Genomic DNA, 26,034 nt, shown 5'->3' with positions numbered 1-26,034 from the left:
AACTCTTGTTTTGAAGCACCAGACCAAAGTGCAGACAGTCATGAGGTGGGATGTGCTTCCGTTTCTGGCTGTCTGGTTTGGATTCATTTAAGATAAAACTGTGTTTTCAGTAAAGCATCGACAAAAACGACATCATCGATGACAGAAATACTGTCATTTCACGCCCACTTTCGTCCACAGTTCAGGAGCATTTTAAACGCAGCAGTACGTTTGTCTCTCAGCAGAACAACTGACCTGAACATGTTTCTGTTAACAGTCCTCATTTAAAATTGGTCAAACTTGCAGAGACGGAAAACATCCATTGACTTAAATCCAAAGATTTAAGTCCAATAGTTCAGTAAAAACACTGATGATCCAGTTCAGGTAAAGTTTAAATCATAAACGAGTCATTAGATTAGTCAGTTAATCATAAAACAATCATTAGATTAACTGTTTGAAGAATAATCGACCACCAGAGGAACTTCCTGTGTGACATCAGCATCACACTCACTGATTCAACAATCAATCAATCAATCAGTCAGCTGATGAGAACCTGATGATCAATTCACTACAATCAGCTGCTGAACCTCCAGACTGACTGGAACAAGTGTGTGTGTGTGTGTGTGTGTGTGTGTGTGTGTGTGTGATGTTAATCCCCTGTAACAGGAGATCAGCATGAAACACACACTGTGACTGAGACCCCAAGACACCTACAGACACACACACACACACACACACACACACACACACACACACACACACACACACACACACACACACACGTACCTGTTTCCTGCAGGTGTGTGTGTGAGTGTGTGTGAGTGTGTGTGTGTGTGTGTGTGTGTGTGTGTGTGTCAGTGGGGGTTCAGTTCGTTCAGACATCAAACACAAACTGTTTCCTCTCTGCACAGAACAAATGTGTTGTTAAAAATAACATTGATTGCTTGATGTATTGATTATTAATGTTTGATCACGTATTGATCCACCAGCTGAGCTCTCTGCTGTCTGACTGTAAAAACTGAATATCAGCTGTTTCAGTCTCACTGCTGTTCTGGGTTCTAAATAAAAGCCTTGAAACTGTAGAAAGGTTCTCTGTAGAACCTTCTCAATGGGTTCTTCTTAGCACACTTAGAAGGTTGAATGGTTCTGGTTCCCCAGAAAGGTACTTGGTAGAGCCATTACAGCATTGGAGGGTTCTCTGTAGAACCTCTCAGGGAGGATTCTTGGTGAAACCTTTCAGAGATGGTTCTAAGTATGTTGGCTTCTACGTAGAACTCTGTACCTCTGTAAAAGGATCTGTCGGGAACCAAAAAGAGTTGTTGTATGGGGACAATCATAAGAAGCCTTTATGGTTCTCGTTAGTACCCATGTGTTTCAGAGTGGTCTGAAGCTTGAGCTGAATATTAATGTGGTTTGTCCACTTTGAGAGACATTTTGACAGCTGGTCGTCCATCGTGTGGTGAAAGTCCGTCAGTGTCTTGTCCTCTGGGCAGGTTCGTCTTTTGTCTTCTCTCAGACTCTCAGTCTTTTTCGTGTTGCCTGTGAATGATTCTCCTCGTCATTAGAAATGATTTGGCCTTTTGTTGCCTTGTAATTAAAGACGGAACACAAAGGACTCATGTTGACTCGAAACACAAAGACACAGTCGGTGACATTTAGCAGCCGTGTGAATCATGCTGCTTCTCTTCGTCTCCGTCTTCGTCTTCCTCGGCTTCTTTTCTCTGCGTTTGGATCAAATCAAATTTTCTTGTTGTATTATAGAAAGCGGAGGTGAAGGTAAAGAATGGACGGACGAGACGAGGACAGCGTCTCTGTGTGAAGTGTCATGGTGGCTGTAATGATAAGGTCAGAGAGGATTTCAGAGGAAAATGTCACCGTGTTTCCACGTCAGTCCCTCTGGACTCCTGATGTGAAGGACACAGGTGACCTATCAGCACACCAGAGAGACACGTGGACGACACGACCGCTGAGTGCTTTCAGGTAGAATAAGAGACGGTTAGAGACGCTTGCTAAGCCCCGCCCCCCTTAGTTACTGTTGCTACACCTGTCAGTCACAGCTGCACACACAGTTCACAGAGATGGTGGAGAAAGACGTGACGTGTTCTGGTGAATCAGTCGGTGAAACTGTCAGTCAACAAGAACCGTTCTACTGTCGATTGTTCCACAGTCGACAGAGGAACGTCATCAGTCCTCTAAACTGAGGATGGATCACTGGAGTAGAGGACAGACAGGTGGGAAGTAACTAAGTACAAATACTTTGTAACTGTACTTCATAGAATTTGAAGGTATTTGAGTGCAGTTTATTTTTCTGACAACTTTTTATTTTTCCATCAAAACATCAACAGTTTAGTTTGAATGACTCTGAGGTGAATTATTGATTATTGTTATTTTGCATCATTGTGCGCCGCCTTCAAACATCAAGACTGATTTCAACCTGAATGGACAAATCAATAAGACACAGAAAAGACGAGTGACTGGAGGATCAATCAGAGGACATCACACAGGACAGACGGGACGAGAACAACGTAACAAGACAAGAAAACAGTATAAAGAACATAAGGAAAAAGACTTAACAAGATCAAACCAACATAAAAGATGAAAAATGGCAGAAAAGACGTAACAAGATGAAAAACGGTGTAAAAGACATGAGACAAAAAAGTCATAACAACACAAAACAACGTGAAACATGTAACAGGACAAAGGAGACGTGACGTTACAGAACATTTATTATGTTATGTAATAAGTTGTATGAGGCTGGTAGTTTTTTGAACTGAGATGTGGGTGTTTGTTTTCAGGATCACGTGGGATGAATGGGATCATTTTCAGACTGTTGGGGCTTCAGTGTGATTTCAGAACAATCACGTGACACCGTCGAACGCTCGGTGGTTGAATCTTTATCGGCGCTGCTTCATCACGTTTTTATTTCCCATCTGAACCTGTAAAGTAACTTGTAGCTCCAGCTGTCAGATAAACGTCGGGAGTAAAAAGTCCAAGATTTCCTTCTGAGATGTTGTGGAGTAAAAGCATGAAGTAGGAGGGTGGAGGTCAGAAGCTGCAGAATGGACAGAACACCCACCTGCCAAGACACCAGCACACGGCCGGGCGTTTCACAACAGCTCGGCTCTGACAAGAGTCCAGAAATAGAGAGAGAGAGAGAGAGAGAGAGAGGGAGAGAGAGAGACGAGTACAGTATCAGCTGTAAGAAGAGACAAAAGGGAGAGTGGAGTCGTGAGTGGGAGTCAGGTCTTGTGGAAAGTCCCGCTATAAAAGATTGATGCAGAGAGGGTGGATGGAGAGGCGCCGCAGGGGAGAGGAGAGAGGAGAGGAGAGAGGAGAGGAGGAGAGAGGAGGAGAGGAGAGGAGAGGAGAGAAGAGAAGAGGAGAGGAGAGGAGAGGAGAGGAGGAGAGAGGAGAGAAGAGGAGAGAGGAGGAGAGAGGAGGAGAGGAGAAGAGAGGAGAGGGGAGAGGAGAGAGGAGAGAGGAGGAGAGGAGAGGAGAGAAGAGGAGAGGAGAGGAGAGGAGAGGAGGAGGAGAGAGGAGAGGAGAGAGGAGAGGAGAGAGGAGGAGAGAGGAGGAGAGAGGAGAGAAGAGGAGAGAAGAGGAGAGAGGAGGAGAGAGGAGGAGAGAAGAGGAGAGAGGAGAGAAGAGGAGAGAAGAGGAGAGGAGAGGAGAGAGGAGGAGAGAGGAGGAGAGGAGGAGAGGAGGAGAGGAGGAGGAGAGAGGAGAGAGGAGGAGAAAAGAGGAGAGAGGAGGAGAGAAGAGGAGAGAGGAGAGAAGAGGAGAGGAGAGAGGAGGAGAGGAGGAGGAGAGAGGAGAGAGGAGGAGAAAAGAGGAGAGAGGAGGAGAGAAGAGGAGAGAGGAGGAGAGAGGAGAGAAGAGGAGAGGAGAGAGGAGGAGAGGAGAGAGTAGGAGAGGGGAGGAGGAGAGGAGGAGAGAGGAGCAGAGAGGAGGAGAGAAGAGAGAGGAAGAGAAGAGAGGAGGAGAGGAGGAGGAGAGAAGAGGAGAGAAGAGGAGAGGAGGAGAGAGGAGAGGAGGAGAGAGGAGGAGAGAAGAGGAGAGAACAGGAGAGGAGAGAGGAGGAGGAGAGAGGAGGAGAGAGGAGGAGAGAAGAGGGGAGAAGAGGAGAGAAGAGGGGAGAGGAGGAGAGGAGAGAGGAGGAGAGAGGAGGAGAGAAGAGGGGAGAGGAGGAGAGAAGAGGAGAGGGAGTTTGATTAGTAAGAACAGCAGGGATCGAACACTGGACGGATCAGACAGACAGACAGACAGACAGACGGATGGTTTCACATGTCAGGACAAGAAGAGACAGACGAGAAGTGAGAGACCAGCTCCTGTGTCACGTTCACTGTGAGAACAAGAAGGAAGAAAACGACCAACGTTCTTCCACCGGCTGAGTTTTGTCTGTCACTGTGTTTACTGACTGACAACAGAACATCTCTCTGACACACGTTCTATCACATCTGTGTTCTCCGTCTGCTGCTGTGGATCACTTTAGTTTCTGACCACATTAACTCTGAGTCGATTCATCCTTCATGGACAGATCACACACTTATCACACCTCTTAAAGGCTCAGTGGGTTCCATTTAAAAAAAGGTTCTAAGTAGAACACCCTGAGTGGGTTCCAGGTGAAATCCTTGGAATATAAAATGGTTCTCAGTCAAACCCCTAAGTGGGTTCTAAATAAAACCCTCAGAATATAAAAATATTCTTGGTAGAACCCCCTGGATGGGTTCTTGTGAGCACCCCTATAAAGTGCAAAGATCCTGTCAGAACCCCTGGAGAGGTTTCTGGGTGAAACCATTGGACCATTGAAGGATTCTCCTGTAGAACGTCTCATGGAGGTTGTGAGTGGAACCTTTCACAGACAGTTCTCAGTATAATCCTTTATGTTTGGTTCTAGGTTGAACTGGAAAGGTTCCAAATGGAATCTTTATAAAAACTTCTATGAGGAACCAAGAATTTTGCAACTATAGGGACAAGTCAAAGAACCCTTTATGGTTCTAGTTAGCACTTTATTTTTTAGAGAGTCACTCAGCAGCTCTTCTGTCTCTTTGAATCGTCTTTAATACCTCTGATGAAAATGTTGTGTGTTCTGTCTGTTCTATCTGTTCTATTTGTTCTGTCTGTTCTGTTGTTCTGTCTGTGCTGTTGTTCTGTCTGTTTTAGTCAAATGCTGATTTGTTTTTATTTTATTTATATATTGGACATCATGTTGTAGGCCAGAGGGACCTGAAATGGCCCCTGGACCACAGTTTGAACCCCCTGCTCTAATGCTGAGGCTGTAACGTGATCGTTTGTCCTCTGTCTTCCTGTCCTCAGGGTCTCTCGAGCGGCCTCCGTCCTGCTCTCTGACCCCTGTTTCCAGCTCCACTCCATCCAGCACCTGTTGGGAGAGGGCGGAGACTCCTCCAGCTCGGCGGCGGCGGCCGTCGCCTCCCCTCCCCGCCCCGTCGTCGGGTCCCTGGGGGCCACCGTGGCCCCTCCGATACCTTCAGCTGCTGGAAACCCAGGATCCTCCGAACGCAAACACTTCTCCCTGCACGCATGTGAGTCCAACTCTGTGTTGTATGAAGCCTTCAGCGCCTCCAGGGGGCGCCGTGTCATGTGATGTCACTCGAGTCATTACAGAAACTAATGACTGACTGCAGCAGTCAAGATGCATTGTGGGTAATGTAGGCATCATCCTGGGCTTAGCTCCGCCCAAGACGATTGTGATTGGTTAAAAGAAATGCAAACAAGGCAGAGCGTTTTCTGAGCTGAAGGCTGCAGAGAGACGTCTGGTTAAAATATATAAATACTGTATTTATACATATATATTATATATACAGTAAAAATAGAATACAGTCTTTTAAATTGTTTACAGCTGTAGCTTCATCTGAAACACGTCCAGTTTGACTTGAAATAAGACGAGACAGTTTTTAAACCCAGGATCTTCGATCAATCCTCTCAGCTGCTTTTGAACGAACGAGGTGGAATCACTGTGAGAGGGTGAAGTGATGAAGGACTCTTCTAAAGATGGATGATGTCCTGATGACAGAAACTCATCTGTGCTCTCCATGTTTTTGTGATCTCTCATCACTCTCACTGTGGATTTAATCATTTTATTCTCATCTCAGATCTGTGGACGTGCTTCAGGTTTTAACAGATGTTTCAACATAAAACCTGCAGACGATCCGCTTCATAAAAACTTCTTTGAGACAAATGATCTGAAAATATGAAATCTTAAGAAAAAATGTGTATAATTGCTTTGTAAATAATTTTATGGAAACTTAGAAGTTAAATATCTTCTAGCTGGATGTTTTTATTGATGCTGAGGTTGTCCTCAATCAATCATCACTGACATTAACAACCAATTAATGCACTGCCTCCCAGAATAAGTGAATCAGACAGATTGTTTTGTCCTGCAGAGTCATACATTTAATACAGCAGTGGTTCCCAAACTGAGGGGCGGGATCCCCTGGGGGGCACAGAGCCACAGCAGGGGGAGGGGGGGGTGAATATGATCTATATAGGAGAAATATACAACAGAAAAAAGTTTGGGAACCACAGGGAGAAGGAAACTTAAAATTAAAATAAGACAAAAATCATATTATCAGCATTTTCAACTATTATTTAAATAAAATAATAATTTTATATATAAATATGTTATTTAGCACAGCTGGAAGCTGCTGGAAAAGATTGAAAATGCTTGAAAATTGTTGACTTTGGTGAAGGTGAACAAAACCTGAAACTGTGATTTTAGTGTGTAAATCTGACTTTGAGGAGCTCAGAACAAACAAAGTCTTGGGAGCCATGTGACCTCTGACCCAGTGAATTAATGGATGAATCATTATGAATAAAAACCTTAAAAAATTCTACCAAACAGAATCAAACACATTTGTCTGATCTAATCTTTATTTCCACAGCAACATGTTTCAGTTTCTCTGAGTGTGAACCATGTGACGATATAAAGACCGACATATTCAACACTTTCATCTGAACATCAGATAACATGCAGTCATTAAATAATATCTGCCATATTTCTGATCTTTATTTGATCAATCGATTAAATTTAACTTGAAAGATCAAAGTCTTAACGATCGATTAGTTGTTATTATCCCTGGATTGTAGTGAGATACTGAGTGAAAATATATTTAAAGTTCAGACTTGTGTAGGATTAAACATGACTGCAGTGGAACGTCCATTTCTCAGCTCGTGTGTTCTCCTGTCTTAAAGAACATGTCAGGACAGTTAAAAATGGATTTCTTGTGTCAGAAGTTTGGCTGAGCGTGTCCTTTGGAAACAGGCCTGTTATGTTCTTCATGTGATCTGGACTTCACTTTAATGTTATCGAGTCCTGCAGTCTCATTCATCACAGCTGCAGGACTCAGCTGGAGGAAAAGGAAACAGACCAGTGAGCAGCACAGTGAACTGTGAGAAGACTGTTACTGTCATGGTTATATTTCACCGTGCACTCGTTCTTTTATCTCACAGTTGTTTTAGTTATTCAGATTTTTATTGGCAGCCAGAAGAGACAGTTTCTGTTTCACTCCATGTCTTTTACAATCACAGATCTCAACAAAACATCACAGACACAAACATCACAGACACAAACATCACAGACACTGAAGCTCAGAGACTCATTAGTTACTCACTTGAAATCAGAATGAACTTTTTAGACAGTTACAGTCAGACAGTTACAGTCATACAGCTACAGTCAGACAGTTACAGTCAGACAGTTACAGTCATACAGTTACAGTCAGACAGTTACAGTCATACAGCTACAGTCAGACAGTTACAGTCAGACAGTTACAGTCATACAGTTACAGTCATACAGCTAGTCTTACAGCTACAGTCATACAGTTACAGTCAGACAGTTACAGTCAGACAGTTACAGTCATACAGCTACATTCAGACAGTTACAGTCAGACAGTTACAGTCATACAGCTACAGTCAGACAGCTACAGTCAGACAGTTACAGTCAGACAGCTACAGTCATACAGCTACAGTCAGACAGTTACAGTCATACAGCTACAGTCATACAGTTACAGTCAGACAGTTACAGTCATACCATTACAGTCAGACAGCTACAGTCAGACAGCTAGTCTTACAGCTACAGTCATACAGTTACAGTCAGACAGTTACAGTCAGACAGTTACAGTCATACAGCTACATTCAGACAGTTACAGTCATACAGTTACAGTCAGACAGCTACAGTCAGACAGCTACAGTCAGACAGCTACAGTCATACAGTTACAGTCAGACAGTTACAGTCATACAGTTACAGTCAGACAGCCACAGTCAGACAGTTACAGTCATACAGTTACAGTCAGACAGCTACAGTCATACAGCTAGTCTTACAGCTACAGTCATACAGTTACAGTCAGACAGTTACAGTCAGACAGTTACAGTCATACAGCTACAGTCATACAGCTACAGTCATACAGTTACAGTCAGACAGTTACAGTCATACAGCTAGTCTTACAGCTACAGTCATACAGCTACAGTCAGACAGTTACAGTCAGACAGTTACAGTCATACAGTTACAGTCAGACAGCTACAGTCATACAGCTAGTCTTACAGCTACAGTCAGACAGCTACAGTCAGACAGTTACAGTCAGACAGTTACAGTCATACAGCTACAGTCATACAGATACAGTCAGACAGCTACAGTCATACAGCTACAGTCAGACAGCTACAGTCAGACAGCTACAGTCAGACAGTTACAGTCAGACATTTACAGTCATACAGTTACAGTCATACAGCTACAGTCAGACAGTTACAGTCAGACAGTTACAGTCAGACAGTTACAGTCATACAGCTACAGTCAGACAGTTACAGTCATACAGCTACAGTACCTGAGGAATAAATCTCATCAGCATCATGGAGCCAATAAGATAGTGTTTTGGGGCTGGAACTAATGATTATCTGTTGATTATTTTCTCAATTAATTGATTAGTTGTGATGTATGTGAGATGGTGAAAAAATAACTCTCACAATCTTGACAATTGAAAAATACGTCTAAACCTGTTTTCACATGTTTAGACCTATTTTTCAACTAGTGATCAATTTGGCAATAATTTTCCCACTGATCAATTAATTGTTTGGTCAATAAAATGTAAGAAAATGTTCCATCAAAGTCCAAGATGACGTCCTCAAATGTCTTGTTTTGTCCACAACTCAAAGATATTCAGTTTACTGTCAGAGAGGAAAGAAAAATATTCACATTCAAGAAGCTGAAATCAGAGAATTTTAGACATTTTTTATTAAAAAATATCAGTTATGTGTATCAGTTTGTCCAGCTGTTCCTTCCTTTGGTATTTGATAATAAATTGGCAGCTGTGTGTGTATAAAATTGCAATCCTGGTTAAATGTATCTGTAATCTGATTACATCTTTTTTTATTCAGATTACATAATCGTGTTATGTGTAATCTGTTACTCCCCAAGCCTGAGTACTGGTAGCAAAGGCTTTTGAACAATACCCAGTCTGAATCATTACTGTCATGTGCTATATGTGTGTAATAAAATAATCAGACTGGTGTTCGATATTTATTGTGAGTAAATTACTTGTTCTGTTAATTAAGAAAATAAAAAAAAAAATCTTTAGAATGATTGATAAATTAGTTGTTAGATTAGTCGAGTATCTGAAAAAAAAAAAGTGCAGAACTGATAACTGGGCTTCATGGAGTTTCCTACAGTTAAATTCAAACAATAAACAATGAGTAATTCATTACATTACATTACATTACATTACATTACTCTCCCCACCCACTTATTTTATCATATGTGTGTGTGTCACTGCTGGTGTGGATACACACAGCCACAGTAAAATGGCAAAGGGCTGAGTGCCCTGGAGTTGAGCTGTCGCCACAGGGATGGCCTGGTCACCACGGCATCCTCCTCTGTTGCCATGGGAACACAAGCTGTTCCCATGGCCACTTAGTGTTGCATCATGTGGAGTATTTGCTCAGTCTGTCTGTCTGTCTGTGTGTGTGTGTGTGTGTGTGTGTGTGTGTGTGTGTGTGTGTGTGTGTGTGTGTGTGTGTGTGTGTGTAAACATGGCAGCTTCTGCTCGTGTGTGAAAGGCTGGTTAAGTGTACGAGATTAAAAAACCCACACAGCTTCAGTTTCAGGCTTCACCCAGAGGTGTGTGTCTGTCATGTCGCAGCCCTGCAGCTGAACACTGGTACCATAAAGTCTCGGTTATCAGCTGTTTTAAAGACATGTCCTCTGTCCAACATTCAGCTCCTGGGAGGAAACACTGTGTTGTTAGTTTTGTGTAGCTCAGATGGTTGAGCGTCCAGCCTGCAGCTCTCTGCTGCGTGTCGTCCACTCTCTCTCTTTCTTCCACTTTCCTGTCTTCACTCAGCTGTCCTATCTAAAAAAAAAATAAATGCATGAAAAGCCCCAAAAATATATGAAAAACTTTCATCTTCACTCAGAAAGTGGAACCTAGTTAGCTTAGCTTGCTAATGTTGGTTAGAGGTGGAGGACCTGAGCTGCATGACTTGACTTCAGTCAGTCTCAAATTTTAAGACTTAAGACATTGTTGCTGAATATTTATAAAAGGCTCAATTTGACTTTGACTTGAGACAGATGTCTCAAAAGGACTTGACTTTATTAAATATTTGTAATTTTCTGGAAGTTGAGAAGTTACATTTTTGTTTTTCAGACATGATTGGCTGGTTTTAGTCACTTTACTGAAAGATCCACAGCTTCATTTGATACCATGGTATTCAAACAGAAAAATTAGAATGAATCCCTTCATACATTTTCAACGCTGGCTGCCTCAGTGGTGTTTATGCTGTGGGTGTTTTGTCGGTCTGTGTTAAGCCTGTGCTGAAGTTGCTGCAGCTGCTTCTTCCAGCAGGACTCAGGATGCTGCGAAGACAAACAGAGACAGAGAAGTAATCTGTTTTAGTGTTTTTGTATGTTTTCAGAATATGTCCAGTGTTACATCATGACAACAAACCAATTTAAATTGAACTGAACTGAATTGTGAAGCAGGTTCTGCTGCAGCAGACCGGACACGCTGACCTCGGACTCGTTCTCCAAAGCTTCTAAGCCCATAAAGTTACTCAGGACAGCCCTGCTGACTTCTGGTGCAGCTGTCATGGAGGAGTCCAAAAAGAATTCACTTTGAATTCTAGGATTATTCTGTCAATGATGGCACAAAAATCTGTGGCACAAACCGCTAAATTAACCCGTCACTATCAAACCCACTCACTTATTATCTGGTTGATCTCAAGCCAGGAAGGTAATATTAGGTTTAAAGAATATTAGGCTTCAGATCAATAATACATTTTATGGAGGAGTCAGTAACTTGTTTCATTCCCACCACAGTAACTTGGAACCTGCTTAAGACTGACGCTGCTTCCTGATGTACAGCGAAGTTCAGCGAATTCAGTGTTATTAAGTTATTTATTTAGAACATAACATCATTTTCTTCAGTCAGCCTTGTTTCTATATATTTGTGAAAATGACGCATCACGACGCATCACGACGCATCACGATGCATCATGAAGCATCACGATGCATCACGACGCATCACGACGCCTCACGACGCATCACGACGCCTCACGACGCATCACGATGCATCACGACGCATCACGATGCATTGTGTCCTCAGTTTTCTATATTACTGCACGTGGCTACTATTTCATCAACGAATACAAGCAGTCAGATAAATATGAACTCCTTTTTTACTGTTTTTAAAGAGCTTCAGAAATCAATAACATAAAAGTCTGAACATTAAATTATAAAATAAATAAATAAATAAACAGTAGAGTCTAACCTCCTGGTATTTGTGTGAATTTATTTCATCCTCAAAAACTAAAATAATTCTTCTGCTTCTAGAAACTGTCTTCTGCTCAAGACAGTTTGGTTCAAGTAACAGCTAATAAAGCTGCAGTGATTAATCAATTATAAAATCAATCACCAACTGCTTTGATAATTGATTAATGGTTTTGAGTCATTTTTTAATCATAAAGTGTCCAGATTTTCAAAGTTTAGCTTCTCAAATGTAACGCTACGCTAAACGTAAACGTCGCCACCCTCGCTAGTCGGCACAAGAAATACTAGTCGGTTTAACTATTTATCAATATTTAATTCATGTAAAATGCCAGTTACAGTTGTCTCTAAGGTGTTATACAGCCGCCGGCCACTAGTCGGTGCTGCAGCTGCATGAGACAGCAGCTCCTCTCGTCCTGATGTCCCACTCAGTCCTGCATGTTTCTAATCAGCAGAGTGGGACAGATGACGGCTCGTCAAACCAGCGCAGTGTTTTGAAATAGAAAATGGAAATAAAGTTGAATGTAGGCTGTGACAGAATAATCTGATCCAGAACCAGTGGACTGCAGTGATGTGTGACCACATTAATCACAGACATTAACCTACAGACAGAGCAGCTGCTGCTAGCTCTGCTAATATTAGCCACCCTGTGTAGCAGGCTGGCAGCTAACGTCAGCTCCAGGTGGACGACGTTGTTTAACCCTCCTCTTAATACACACAGTATTTTTCAGACAGCGTTTAACATTTGAACTGTTTTCTGAGTGTTTTCTTCCTGACAGACGAGTCGACTGGTGTAAATTAAATGTTGTGTTGAATCGGCAGGGACAGACTGCGTGAGTCTCTTCCTTTTCTCAGAGTCGGGTGACAAAGTTTCAGCGTCTCATCAGTTCTCGGCTCAGCTGGGTCGGCTGTTTTCTTAGTAGCGCCAGGCGTTCGCTTCTCAGAGTGAAAACGGCTAACGTGGTTTATTGAGTTAGTGGTATTTTCAAGGTGTTTGATTTTGTGCGACAGACTTTACACACAGTGTGAGTCTTGTCCAGTTCCTGCTTCACAGCAAGTTCATAAAATCTGAAATGTGCCCAGAGACGGTTTTTAAAATACTCGGTGTGTTTTTAATCACTTGACAGTCAGGTGACTCTTGACAGTCACCTCCCTCCGCCATGTTACACTTGTTCCGTTCTCCCACAATTCAATACGACGTTGATACGGCACTGGTTGGTACCAGGAAGTTATTTTGAATTTTAGAACTTTATTGTCCAGCTGCGGCCAGAAAATCAGAACTGAATGTCTCTGCGCTATAATTGATTATGTTCTGTCACTGCATCGATGCAGAGTCGTCCACGTCTGCATCGTCATGCATCTTAGAAACGATTCATTTTCAAAACCCTATTGAACTGGGTGTTTGTGGTGTGACGGTGTGTTGCATGTTGGGACTTTTAACTCACTCCTTCCTCTGATATTAGCACTGATTCCCATCAGATGTTTTGATTATTTCATGTCCACCTAAAAAGCACAGATCCTGGATTGTCCTGCTGCTGTTACAGACACATAAACTACCCAAAGATGCTTGACTGTCCCACTGTTATTACAGACATGTGAACTAACCACAGACTCTCCAGAAAGTCTCTGTTCAGAATGTGATTATTAGTTATTGGAACGGTCCTGGTGATGTTTCTCCTGACAGCTGATGATCACACTTCATCCAGCTGCTGCACATGTGACATTTCTGGCATGTATATGTTAATCATGCTGTCAGGGTCATGATGCACCACATGAAGGAGCCATACATTATTTTGATTCTCAAGGATTTGTTGCTGTGTGTGTGTGTGTGTGTGTGTGTGTGTGTGTGTGTGTGTGTGTGTGTGTGTGTGTTGGTGGAAGCACTGCAGTCCTGAATGTATTATGGATGAGATTCTCTGGTGTATCAGGAGCTCAGTGTTTGCTTCAGAGACTGAAGAGGAAGAGACCAACAGAAAAAGATCCTTTCTCTCGTTATCATGTTTTTTTCCAGTGGAGTGTGCAGATGCTTTATTTACCAGCTCTCATCTTCAGAGCTGATTTGTCAGTTTTATGTGTCGCTGTTGTGTTTGTCTGCTGCTTTAATGCTTACCTCTCAGATTAAAGGGACAGTTCAGGTTATTTGAAGTGTGGTTGTATCAGTCAGTGTTTTACCTACAGTAGATGGAGGTCGACGCGCCCCCAGAGTACTGGTGTAGGAAGCTAAGCTAGCAGTAACAGCAGTAACATGGATTTTAGACACCTAAAAAATCAGCTTCAGTGTAATGTCACTGCAGTACAGTTAGCCTAAAAGAACTACACTCAAAGTAAACTCTTGAACAATAAGTACACACACAGCGTTTCTTCTCCAACCTGAATATCTTTGTGAAAAAAATCTGCCTGCATATTTTCTGTAGTTGTCACTTTTTAGCTGGAAAACACAATAACATGACATGACGTGGAGCTCTCCCTGTCCGACGTCCAAATGTTTGTTTATCTTTGATTTCCTTGTAAATAAATGCTGGTCTGTTTAATGCAGCACAACAGTGAATGCTGCCAAAAAAAGCCATTTGATCCACTTGTTAGTTTAATATCTCTAATATATTTTGAGACTTAATTAATTGGCTTTACCGTTTTTCAAAGCGTGGCGCCCAGGGCTTAAATTGTGGTCAGCATCTGTTTGATTGGATCTGAGTCATCATTTGTCAAAATGTTTAAATGAAACTTGTGTCATGATATCTGTGAAATTTTAAAATAACTGACTGATTCAGAGGTTTGGTTTGTAACTTCAGATGGGACTGTTCTTTCAGCGCAGAGCGACTTTAGTCAAAGAAACTGGAGGGGAAATTGTGACTGAGGTTGCTTAATGGTTATTGGAGCACAGACCAAAAGGAGGCGGGGCTTAGGAAGGCTTTAAAGTGAATAATTACCAACAGTAATATGACTCACACGGGGCACCTGTAATTATGGTTATTAGAAATAATAAGCACCTCATACAACCACATTTAAAAAAACCCAAAAATGAATGAATAAAATCCAACACAGTGTCTGATTCAAGAACACTGTCATATTCTAATTAATCAAAAACATTTTGTTACCTTGACAAAGAAAAATCTAATTATTTTTTACTGTGTAATATAATAAAATAATTAAATATTTTTACCAGAAAATACCAAAGAAAGTCGACCTGACAGCAGCTGATAGTGATGAGAGTGTTTCTCCTCAGGCTGACCCAGAGGAGTGTGTGAGTAGGAGTTGGTGTTAATGAATGGAAGTCTGTAGCGTGGGAAAACAGACGACCTTTGTACAGATACAGATACAGATACAGATACTGTTCCTGCACACACAGCCTCACACAGGCTCTAACAATACAACACTATAAAACATGGTGAGTGTATGAAGACATTAATTCACTAAAGACAGAATGAACGTGTGTGTGTGTGTGTGTGTGTGTGTGTGTGTGTGTGTGTGTGTGTGTGTGTGTGTGTGTGTGTGTGTGTGTGTGACACCTCTTACAGGACCACATCCAACCTCATTTCAAACTACATATGAACATAAACAAAGTTGTTGCAACGTCCTGCTGCACAATATCAGGTCACATTTCAAGCATTTAGTCGTGATCCATCAACATTCTACAGACGTCTGACAAAGCTCCGCCCCTCACCTGACTCACCTGAAACAAACCAGGAAACACTTCAGCATTTTTCGTCACTGAAGAGACACACCGACTGAAAACCAGCCGATCAGATTCACCTCCACCTACAGCTTCTGTAAAGACTGTCTGAACAGCTGGTGGACAGAGAAACAAACACGAGACTTTCAGAATATGAACCACCTCGTAACCTGGTGTTAAAGAACCTGTGTGAGTCCTTCTTACAGCAGAGAGATCAGAGATCTTCAGAGTCTCTCTGCAGTCTGCACTCTGAGAAACTCAAACTCTTCTGTCTGGACCATCAGCAGCCAGTGTGTGTCGTCTGCAGAGATTCAGAAGAACACACTGGTCACAGGATCAGACCCATCGATGAAGCTGCACAGGAGCACAAAGAGGAGCTCCAGAAATCTCTGCAGCCTTTAAAGGAGAAGTTAAAGGTTTTTAAACAAGTCAAAGATCAGTTTGATCAAACAGCAGAACATGTGAAGGTCCAGGCCCGACGCTCAGAGACGCAGATTAAGGATCAGTTTAAGAAGCTTCACCAGTTTCTAGAAGAGGAAGAGGAGGCCAGGCTGGCTGCACTGAGGGAGGAAGAGGAGCAGAAGAGTCAGATGATGAAGGAGAAGATGGAGGCTCTGAGCAGAGACATAGCAGCTCTTTCACACACAGTCAGAGACACAGAGGACGAGCTGAGAGCTGAAGACGTCTCATTCCTGCACAAATACAAGGCTGCAGTGGAAAGAGTCCAGCAGCGCCTCCTGCTGGAGGCTCCACAGCTGCACTCAGGAGCTCTGATAGACCAGGCCAAACATCTGGGCAACCTGACCTTCAACATCTGGAACAAGATGAAGGACATGGTCTCCTACACTCCTGTCATTCTGGACCCAAACACTGCAGGTCCAGGACTGATCCTGTCTGAAGATCTGACCAGTGTGATACTGGGAGAGGAACAGCAGGTTCCTGATAATCCAGAGAGGATTGGTTCTTACTGCTCTGTTCTGGGTTCTGAGGGCTTTGACTCAGGGACTCACAGCTGGGACGTCGAGGTCGGAGACACTACAGACTGGATACTGGGTTTGTTATCAGAGTCTGTCCAGAGGAACAGAAACATACAGTCTGGATTGTGGGGAATATTGTTCCATGAGGGTGAATACTCAACATGTTCACTAACTGGTCCACCAGCTGATCTCAGAGTCCAGAAGAAGCTCCAGAGGATCAGAGTGAATCTGGACTGGAACAGAGGAACGTTGTCGTTCTCTGATCCTGATACTAACACACACATACACACCTTCACACACACTTTCACTGACAGGATGTTTCCATACTTTTACAGTGATGATGATTATGAGGATAAAGTTTAGATCTTAGCAGTGAAGGTGTGTGTGACAGTGGAACTGATCAGTTAAACATGAACAGGATGATCATATTCATGAAACTGTGATTTCTTAAACTGAAAAGTCACTGAATTTAACCTGTTATATGTGTTTACTTTTGTTTCTGTAGTTCTGTAGTTTGTTTCTTTCTGTTTTTTAGTTTGACAATCTGCTGTTTGTTTCTGTTGTTGACATTTTCACATGTAAAATTATTTCACTCACTTCCTGATCTGCATGTTTGGTTCCTGTTTATCGACACTTCGTCATTTTAAATTGGTGTTAATCTTTTAGTATTTTTACTTTGTGTGTGTGGAGACATGAAGACCAGCAACTGACGTATTCAAATAAAGAAATATAAAATCAATAAATCAATAACTGCATGTTTGAGCAGCCAATCAGTGTTCAGAACAAACTTCCAGTCCAGTTTATAAAGTTTCCAATCATTAAAATCAACATTTAATCACATATATGAAATGTTTACTATATATAAAATACTGATTATGTCTAATAATATAATAATCTAAACTCTCTGAACAGTTTACTTTGTGAATCTGTGTGTGTTTAAGGTGGACGTCTCATGATTAAGGTGGATGTCTCATGATTAAGGTGGATGGAAGTCTGACTTGTTTTTTCATTATATGAAATTTATGTAATCTGACGTGTAAATAAAAAATAAATGAACTGAATGTTTGTCTGCTCTTTCTTTCAGAAAATAAGAAAAATCAAATCAAGCTAAATATATAAAGGTCAGAAAATAAGTGAACTGATTCCACATCTGAAAAAATAGACAATAGAAAGTTTCAATGAAAACAAAACATTTTTAAATAAACCATCCTGACTCTGAAAATACGGAGCAGAAGATTTCTGTTCAGAGCAGCAGAGAAAAGAGTCTGTCTGTCTGTCTCTGTCCACTGTCCTTCTTTTCAGTCCTTTATTATCTGTTCCTTGCAGTTTGCAGTGTGTCAGAACTCGTTTCCTCCTTTGTCTCCTCCTCCATGTTCCTCCAAACATCACGTGTAAAGATCTTTCACTGCAGATCAACATGGCAGCTCTCCAACAAACCAACATCACAGACCAGAGCGAAGAGCTTCCACTCCTGCAGCGAAAGATCTGTCTGATTACATGAGGGGAGGAGGAGGAGGAGGGGGGGGAGGAGGAGGAGGAGGAGGAGGAGGAGGAGGGGGAGGAGCAGGAGGAGGAGGAGGAGGAGGAGGAGGGGGGGGGGGGGAGGAGGAGCAGGAGCAGGAGGAGGAGGAGGAGGAGGAGGGAGAGGAGGAGGAGGAGAAGGAGGGGGAGGGGGAGGAGGAGGAGAAGGAGGGGGAGGAGGAGGAGGAGGAGGAGGAGGAGGAGGAGAAGGAGGAGGGGGGGGAGAAAATGGAAAGACAAATCGAAAGCCATCACCTGACAGAGTGAATGTTGGGGGAGAAATTAAAGTAGAGCAGCAGAGAGGAACAGAAGCTGTTCAGTCACTGTTTCACACTGACTGGAACTTTCTGCACTTTGGACCTTTTGTCCTGTTCCTCATGATCGTTTGTCGGTACCTGGTCTAAGAACTCTCAGATTAATGTCACGAGAGGAGAAAATAGAATAAAGAGTCTTTATTCAGGCTGGTTCTGTCTGATTAGAACGTCGCCTGTGTCACATCAAACGAAGAAAGTAAATGAAACGGTAAAAGTTTTCTCCACATTGACCATCAATAATAATCATCCAGTAATATGACAGTAAAACACCGACAGGATGACAGGAGGAGGGTTCTAAAACTGTTCTTTCTGAAGGACGGAGGTTCTACCAAGATCCATTTTCTTCTGAAGAACCCTTTTTTGTAGAAAGTGTTCTGTCAAGGGTTCTTTGTAAGATGAAGGGATGCACTGAGAACCCTTTTTTTCTTTTGGAAATCCTTGAAAACACAGGCATAGCATAAACACGTTCTGGGTAGAACATCCTGGCTGGATTCTAAATAAAACCCTTGAAATATTAAAAAGGTTCCCAGTAAAACACGCCATTAAGTTTTCGATAAAACCCTTAGAATATTAAAAGGTTCTCAGTAGAAGCATATGATTGAAAAAGCCTTGAAATATAAAAAGTCTTCCCAGTAGAACCCCCCAATTATATTTGTGATAAAACTCTTGGAATAAGAAGAGGTTCCAAGTAGAACCCCCTAACTGTGTTCTAGATAAAACTCCTGGAGTGGTTCTAGGTTCTAGGAATAAATAAACCCCCCTGGTGAGTTTTTCTTCCCACGGTGACCGCAGGTCCTTAAACGCAGCAGTCAGTTGTCAGTGTGTCAGTAAACGTACAGTTCAGTTAATAAAGTCTCGTCTGTCATTTCAAACAGTGAAACGGTGACAGTGTGTTGGTCCTGAAGTAAACTGAGCAGGGCAGGCTAACGTTAAGCTAATGCTAATGCTAGCATTGTACCGTTACAGCGTGTCCATCGTGTCTGTTTGTAACCAGCCTGAACTTCAGTGTCTTTTTGAAGTTGTGGTATCAATGAGTCCAACTCTGCATGTCTTCTGTGATTATTTATTTTTCCATCTTGAAAACTGCTGTTGTTGTTGTTGTTGTTGTTGTTGTTGTTGTTAGCATGCTGTTAGCTGTTCATAAAGGTCCTTGGATCATTTGCATCACGTTGTGTCACTGGATAGCAGTGACATACTTTTAAATCACCTTTTTTCTACCTTTGTGGTTTATATTTGGTGCTTCAGCTGTAACAGGATCCGCGAGTGTTTCCCAGAATTCATTTGTCCACTCGGTGTCTCGAGCTTGTCCTGCATCGTCCCTCAGATCAGCTTACACTGTAATGATTACATCAGCAGATACAGATCGCGCTCCCCTCTGTCTCTGCTCTGTTCATCTGTGGGGTTTTACTCTGAAACTACAGCTGCAAACAATCAGCAATTAGAAAATTAACTGCCAACATTTTTCACCATTCACTGACATTTTATTGACCAAACTACTAATTGATTAGTTGAGAAAACAATTGTTACAGAAAAGACTCGAAAAAAAGGCCCAAAAATATTTTTGGACCTATTTTTCAACTGACAAGTTTGTGATGGGATTAATTAATTGATTCATCTGTTTGAGTCAGTTAATCAATAAGTTTGCAAGGATGTGCAGAAATGACAGTGATTGGTTGACTGTCCTGGAGGGACTGAGTGGCTTCTCATCTGCAGGTTTCTTTGCCAGAAGCGTATTAACCCTCATTTGAACCCTGAATCCTTTGAGACGTACTGCAGATGAATCGACCTCCTTTGAATCCATCACCTCGTAAATCTTTTCCTCCGTGTTTGAATTTTGTTAAAAATCACAGTGTCCGTCTTTAGAGACGATCAGAGCTAAAGTGGCCGACGTTTCCCTGCTCTGGTCTCCAGCGCTGACATTTATGAAGGTTTCAGAGAGTTTGGTCAGGCAAATTGAAAATATGTAAATGTGGTGGGGTCACATGACCTGATTGATTTGCTGTTTGCAGAGTAGAAAAACACAAAATGACCAAACAGGTGTGTGTTTGTGTTTTATTGCCTACAGACACCGACTACATCAGTGAGGAGGAGAAACAGAAGGTGGAGCTGATGTTGGCGTTTCTCACTGAAGAATCCAAACAGGCTGCAGCCAGCACAGCTGTAAGTACCACTGCAAGTCCTTCCTCCTCCTCTTCCTCCTCCTCCTCCTCCTCCTTAGCTCCAGGCTAAGAGAGCTGTTAGCTCCAGGCTAATAGAACGCTGTTAGCTCCGGGCTAAGAGAGCTGTTAGCTCCAGGCTAATAGAGCTGTTAGCTCCAGGCTAATAGAACGCTGTTAGCTCCGGGCTAAGAGAGCTGTTAGCTCCAGGCTAATAGAGCTGTTAGCTCCGGGCTAATAGAACTGTTAGCTCCGGGCTAATAGAGCTGTTAGCCTCGGGCAAAGAAAGCGTTCACCCTGGCACAATCATAGAACATTCCAGAGTGGGTAACCCTGACTTTAGCCTAGGACTTGCTGTCTCTGCTCCAGTGTGAAACGAGGCTAAAAGAGCAGAGTAGTCCCAGGACGTTCTAAAATGTTTGATGTAACCTGGACCAGTAGAGGTGCAGTATGGATCATATAGCCCTGGGCTTATCTTAACCCTGGCTTAGCAATATCTGTGTGAAAAGGGGCTAAGTTAGCTCAAGGTTAACTGTTAGCCCAGGACTAAGAATTTCAGCCTGGCTTTCTGCAGTTTCAAATCGTACTGTAAATCGTATCACAGTTGCGTGATGATGCGTGATGAGTCAGAATAATCACAGTTAGATATTTTTAGTTAATTGTTGAGCCCTGTTCTTCTTCTGTCTCTCACTGTATCTTCAGACTGACAGAAGTTTTCTGTCATGAGATCTGGTGAAGTTTTCACTTTAACATTCTGATCCTGATGCCCTTCAGGGTGAACCTGGTCAGGAGAAACCATTTCCTCGTCGTTCTGTCCATCCTGTTCTTCCTCTCCGCAGTGGAAATCTGATCCTTTACTCTCCCCTTCAGACTCCACCACAGAGCTAAACTGGCCGGAGAGAGGATTTATTATTGATGAAGGAGGGAGGGAGGGAAACAGAGAAGGAGGGAGGGAGGAAGGAAAGTGGTTTAAATCACCTTTTTTGCTACGTCATGCTTCAGCAGATCAAACTTCTCCAGCAGTATTTATTAGAAGAGCTTCTGTTCCTGGAGAACTGAACAGTTAATTTGACTCAGAGGACAAACTACAGAGGTGAAGGATGAAGGAGAGTAAAGGAAAGAAAATAAAACAGATGGATGGATGGATAGATGGAGTTAAAGTGCAGAGAGGAATATTTCCACAAACCCACTAATGGTTCTCTGCAGACGATCTGCTCTGAGCTCTCAGCTGGTTTGAAGAAGGAAATTACATTCTGTCTAATGTCAGGTTTCAACACATGACTGGAAACTGTTCTCCAGTCCAGATATGAAGTGACTCTGAGGAAACAGAATCTGAATAAACTCTTTTATTTTGTCCTCTGTGTCAAACAGTTCATCCAACGATTCTTACAGACTAATGAAAACAGAATTATGAATATTATATTCTATTTAAGTCAAATGTCCCACGTCTTTGTTGGTGAACATTATGACTTTTTTGTGGGCGGAGCTTAAGTGGAGGCCTAACAGTTCTGTGAAGTGACAGTAGCTAGCAAGTTTCTGAACAGTGTCTAAACAAAATCTGTGTTCTTGATTATTAGTTATATGTTGAGTGATGTTTTTTATGCAGGTGATACTCAGTGATGCTCGTGTTTGAACCTGGATGGTTCTTACAGTCCAGTTCTGTTATTAGATTAGACTGACTTGATGAAGTTAAGTTTGATAAACACTAAATCATCTATATTTGGTCCAAAATGCAAAACATGAAAGGTTGTATGTAGAGCCAGTGTTGTTCACAAAAACAGTTTTTATTTTCACTTCATAATGGGGTTTTTTGTGGGTGGAGCTTAGATGGAGGCAGAACAGTTCCCTAAGCTTCTGATTTTCATTCTTTCTAAGAACTGTAATTAACAGCATTCACGAACATTTTCGCACCTTTTCTTATAAAAATTTAATTGTATGTTCATAATAAGACAGTGACTATTAAATATTCATTAAATACTATTTACATTTTCTCCAACGTCCTCCAGGTTACAGCCAGGCCTTATTATAGTTTTATATTAAGATTATGAATCGGGTGAACGTGATCTTGCAAGATCATGGAATCTCGCGGGATTTTGTGGAATGTGATTTCATGTGATTTCCTGTGGAAGCGGATGTAAACAAACCGGAGACTGACGTGGTGCAACAGTTTGCTGCAGTAAAACTTTGCTGTGAGAAAAACAGAAGCAGAAGTTAAAGGAGTCTGGATGAGAAAATGTTCGAGGAAACACATCAACACAGGTTGTTTATTCTTCAGTCAGAACAGGAAGTGAGATTTTAACCCTCTGTGAACAGCAGTCTGCTGCTAGCTTGCTAACATTAGCATGAAGAGCTACAAAGTTTACGGCTGTTCTGAGACATTATCAGCTGCTCTGTCTCGTTGTGGACTGTCTGTCTTCTCTTTATCCTGTTCTTGGAGTCTGTCTCTGACATCATCTTCATGCAGACGTGTGTCAGAGTGTGTAGCTGTTATCAGCGCTGTGTTGACGTCACGGTCAGTTTGTCTGCTGCACGCATGATGTGACCATCGTGCAGAACATGTGTGTGACAATGACGGGCACAGAATCAGATATGTGACACTGACCAGCTGGTCACCGATCAGGGCCGGACATGCTGAAAACCGTCCAGTTCCGGTCTCTGGTGGGTCGATCAGTGCATCCCTACCTATAACCTTGTCACATCCTGTGTGGGTATTTTCGTTTGTTCTGCGTCCAGTGGTACCACCCATGAGTTTCTACGACGTTGACAAGTGGGTGAAACTGGCAATTGGAAGTGTATGTTTGTGAGTAACTTCTGTCAGAAAGGGTGGCACAGGCTGAAATTTGATTGTGGCGGTGCATCACTACTAGGCCTGTGCGGTATAACAGTTCGTACTGAAAAACCGGTCTTTATTTACGTTATGATATGAATTTTTCATATACCGCCATACCAGGGAATATCCCAAACGTCTGGAACGTGCTTGCTTCAGCGTGTGAACTAGGGATGTTCCTGATGACTAATTTCTCTGTCGATTAAATCCACATTTTAATTTAGACTAGTCTGACACTAACAAAACACTCAGAAAGCCCTTAAAATTTAGCAGGATTTATTAATTTATAATGTTAAACACTGTCGAAAAAAATATTGTGTGTATTAAGAGCCATTTGAAGCCGTTAGTCAGTCTACAGTCACCAAAACATGACAACAACTCAATAAACGCTTCACCTTTTCAGACCAAAGAGGGTCACAGTGTCTGCAGGTAAAGGACACAGAGCTAACGTCAGCTGCAGCCTGACGCGCAGTGTGGCTAACGTTAGCTGCAGCCTGACGCGCAGTGTGGCTAACGTTAGCTGCAGCCTGACGCGCAGCGTGGCTAACGTTAGCTGCAGCCTGACACGCAGCGTGGCTAACGTTAGCTGCAGCCTGACACGCAGCGTGGCTAAGCCGTCTGACAGATGCAACCCGACTAGTGGCGTGCAGCAACAGATAACTTGCATCATACATGAATGAAATATTGATAAATATTTAAAATATTTTATTTTAAAATATTTTAAACTACTAGTATTTCTGGTGCCGACTAGCGTGGATGAGGATGTTTAATCGTATAATATGTGATGGTAACCATACTTTGAAGGGGTCATGCTCTTACCAGTGTGGACATGAAAAAAAAAACATGATCCAGTCCTTCTGACAGTAAAATGTTCTGTTTAAAGACGATCAACTGCAGTAATTCTGTTCTCTTTAGAAGAAATGTGGGTAAGAACACTGCTGCATGAAAAAAATACTGTGAAACTGATATGATTAAAAAAAAAAACCGTGATATAAAGATTTTGTCATACCGCCCAGCCCTCATCACTACACTGTAAAACGTTCCAAAAGCATCTTGTGAAGGTAAAGTTGAGTGTCTGGGTTCACGTGAAGATTATCAGCTGAGGTGATTCTGAACTTTTAGACAGATTAAATCAGATGTGATCATCTGTATCTGAACCCTCACAGTTTTTACCCTGAACAACTTTCCCTCTCATTAACTTTTATGTTTTATGTAACCAAAAGCTTTTTTATCTGATTGTTAAACATTTATTAGGAAGAAAACAAGAGTTCTTCTATTTTTCATGACGCTCCATCTACGTTTTTATCATGAGGGTGAAGATGTTTGAAGAATCTTTATTTTTCAGGCAGAGATGGAGAGAAAATGTGAGTGTAGGACTGAAAGAGAGATGGAGGAAGGAGGCAAAGTTAGTTTATTCTTTCAAAGACCTCAGATATCTGTGGTCTTCATTCTGCAGGTCGTTCTCCTCACATCTCTCTGACAAAACTTCTTCTGTGGTAAATTTTCTTTTCTGCAAAATGTTTGTTGTGAACCTGAAGGATCGATTCTGGCTCCTCATTGATCCCTCATTTAATACGCTTCACATTGATCACATAACGACCAGACGTGTTTCATTTTTACGCAGATGACACACGATCACATGTTCCTGTCGGACAGATCCTGCACGTTTTCATCAACTGGTTTGGAACAAAGAAATGAGGCCATACAAAGTCCAGTATCACCAGTGAGTCATATAGGTCTGTGGTTTTCAAAGTGGGGTCCAGGGACGCAACAGGGGTCCTTGGATGGGTAGTTTGAGGTCCTCAGTAGAGTCAGGAATAGAATATTTTAATTTTTAACACATTTTATGTAACAGTAAATGAAGAAATAGATCCTAGTTTGATAATTGATTGACTGTGGAGACTTTTATCTTAAAACCCAAAAATAACTCGGAGATAGAATTTCTTTGTAATCAGAGGTCCATGTCTGATGTGTATCTGTTGTTTGGACCCCCGGTATAATTTCAATATGACATAAAGACACAAACTAGATGCTGAACAACCACCAATAAACCAAGAAGAAGAAACAAAACCAGTCATCAAGGAGGATTTTCTTTTATTAGACAAAATATTATTTCTGCAACAGTGACTTCATCTGTCAGAGCAGAATCAGCTGATCAGACACGAGACTTTAATGTTTGCTACGGCAGAACTTATTCAGAAAAGTGTCGCATCTCCCTTTAAGAGAATCAACTTGAAAAACATCAAAAGCAAACAAAAAAAACTTTTTGCAAAATTGAAGTTGTTTTTTTTTCTGCAGTTTCCATCAACCGTCATGAGAACAGGCCAGTGAAGAAATAATCCGTCTTTTTGTTGGGAGCTTTTTGTAGAAGTGTTGCTGTGTTTTTGTTAAATGACATCAGAAGTAGAGTGACTTTGAGCCAAAGTTTCACAGAGTCAGTCTGACGTGCAGCGAACAGTGACGCTCTGTGTGCTGATGGAGGAGGAGTTGCTGCGATCAATAATAAGATCGGAGTGGTGTCAGAGACGGTCATTACTGTCTCTGCTGTCCTTTGTTCAAGCTCTTTGTAACTGTGTTAAGAAATCATTTAATGGACCCAACAGAGACACCAGCCTGTTCCTACCCAGAATTCCTCTCTGACGGTGAAAATCTCGTGTAAGAGAAACCTTTAGTGACGGTCGTAGCCGTAGAAACAGAGACGGGAGCGAATCCTGTGAGCGAGCTGCAGCTGCCGCTTTATTAAATCATTAGACTGTTTGAAAAGCTGTCGGCTGATTCGCTGCTGCTCCCATCGCTCGTTTCTCTGAATGTTTCCACAGACGA

At 42.1% G+C, this 26,034-nt stretch overlaps 2 protein-coding genes across 2 annotated transcripts in view; both read left to right on the top strand.

Annotated features, from left to right (window-relative positions):
• Positions 1-26,034, top strand: part of rnf123 (ring finger protein 123) — a 136,061-nt gene that overhangs the window by 97,098 nt on the left and 12,929 nt on the right. Inside the window, exons 37-38 of the mRNA XM_084742207.1 lie at positions 5,296-5,522; positions 20,294-20,388. Of these exons, the coding sequence (XP_084598333.1) occupies positions 5,296-5,522; positions 20,294-20,388 (322 nt within the window). The remainder of the gene's footprint in view (positions 1-5,295; positions 5,523-20,293; positions 20,389-26,034) is intronic.
• On the top strand, positions 11,489-17,129 carry LOC146332366 (E3 ubiquitin-protein ligase TRIM35-like). Its single transcript, XM_084742628.1, has 2 exons — positions 11,489-11,634; positions 15,520-17,129. Exons 1-2 carry the CDS (start codon positions 11,489-11,491, stop codon positions 16,754-16,756), a joined length of 1,383 nt encoding a protein of 460 aa, XP_084598754.1. The 3' UTR covers positions 16,757-17,129.

This window comes from Lutjanus erythropterus, chromosome 2 (genome assembly GCF_056507025.1).
Source record: "Lutjanus erythropterus isolate fLutEry1 chromosome 2, fLutEry1.hap2, whole genome shotgun sequence".
Lineage (NCBI taxonomy): Eukaryota > Metazoa > Chordata > Actinopteri > Lutjaniformes > Lutjanidae > Lutjanus > Lutjanus erythropterus.
Note: the sequence above shows the minus strand (reverse complement) of the source record. Positions and strands in the feature narration are given on the sequence as shown.

What these genes read in the sequence shown, in the direction of transcription:
- LOC146332366 (XM_084742628.1), top strand. Translation starts at nt 11,489, where the DNA reads ATGCATCACGACGCATCACGACGCCTCACGACGCATCACGACGCCTCA. An exon ending in TTCATCAACGAATACAAGCA is followed by an intron (nt 11,635 to 15,519) that starts GTCAGATAAATA and finishes GCTTCTGTAAAG; the next exon opens with ACTGTCTGAACAGCTGGTGG.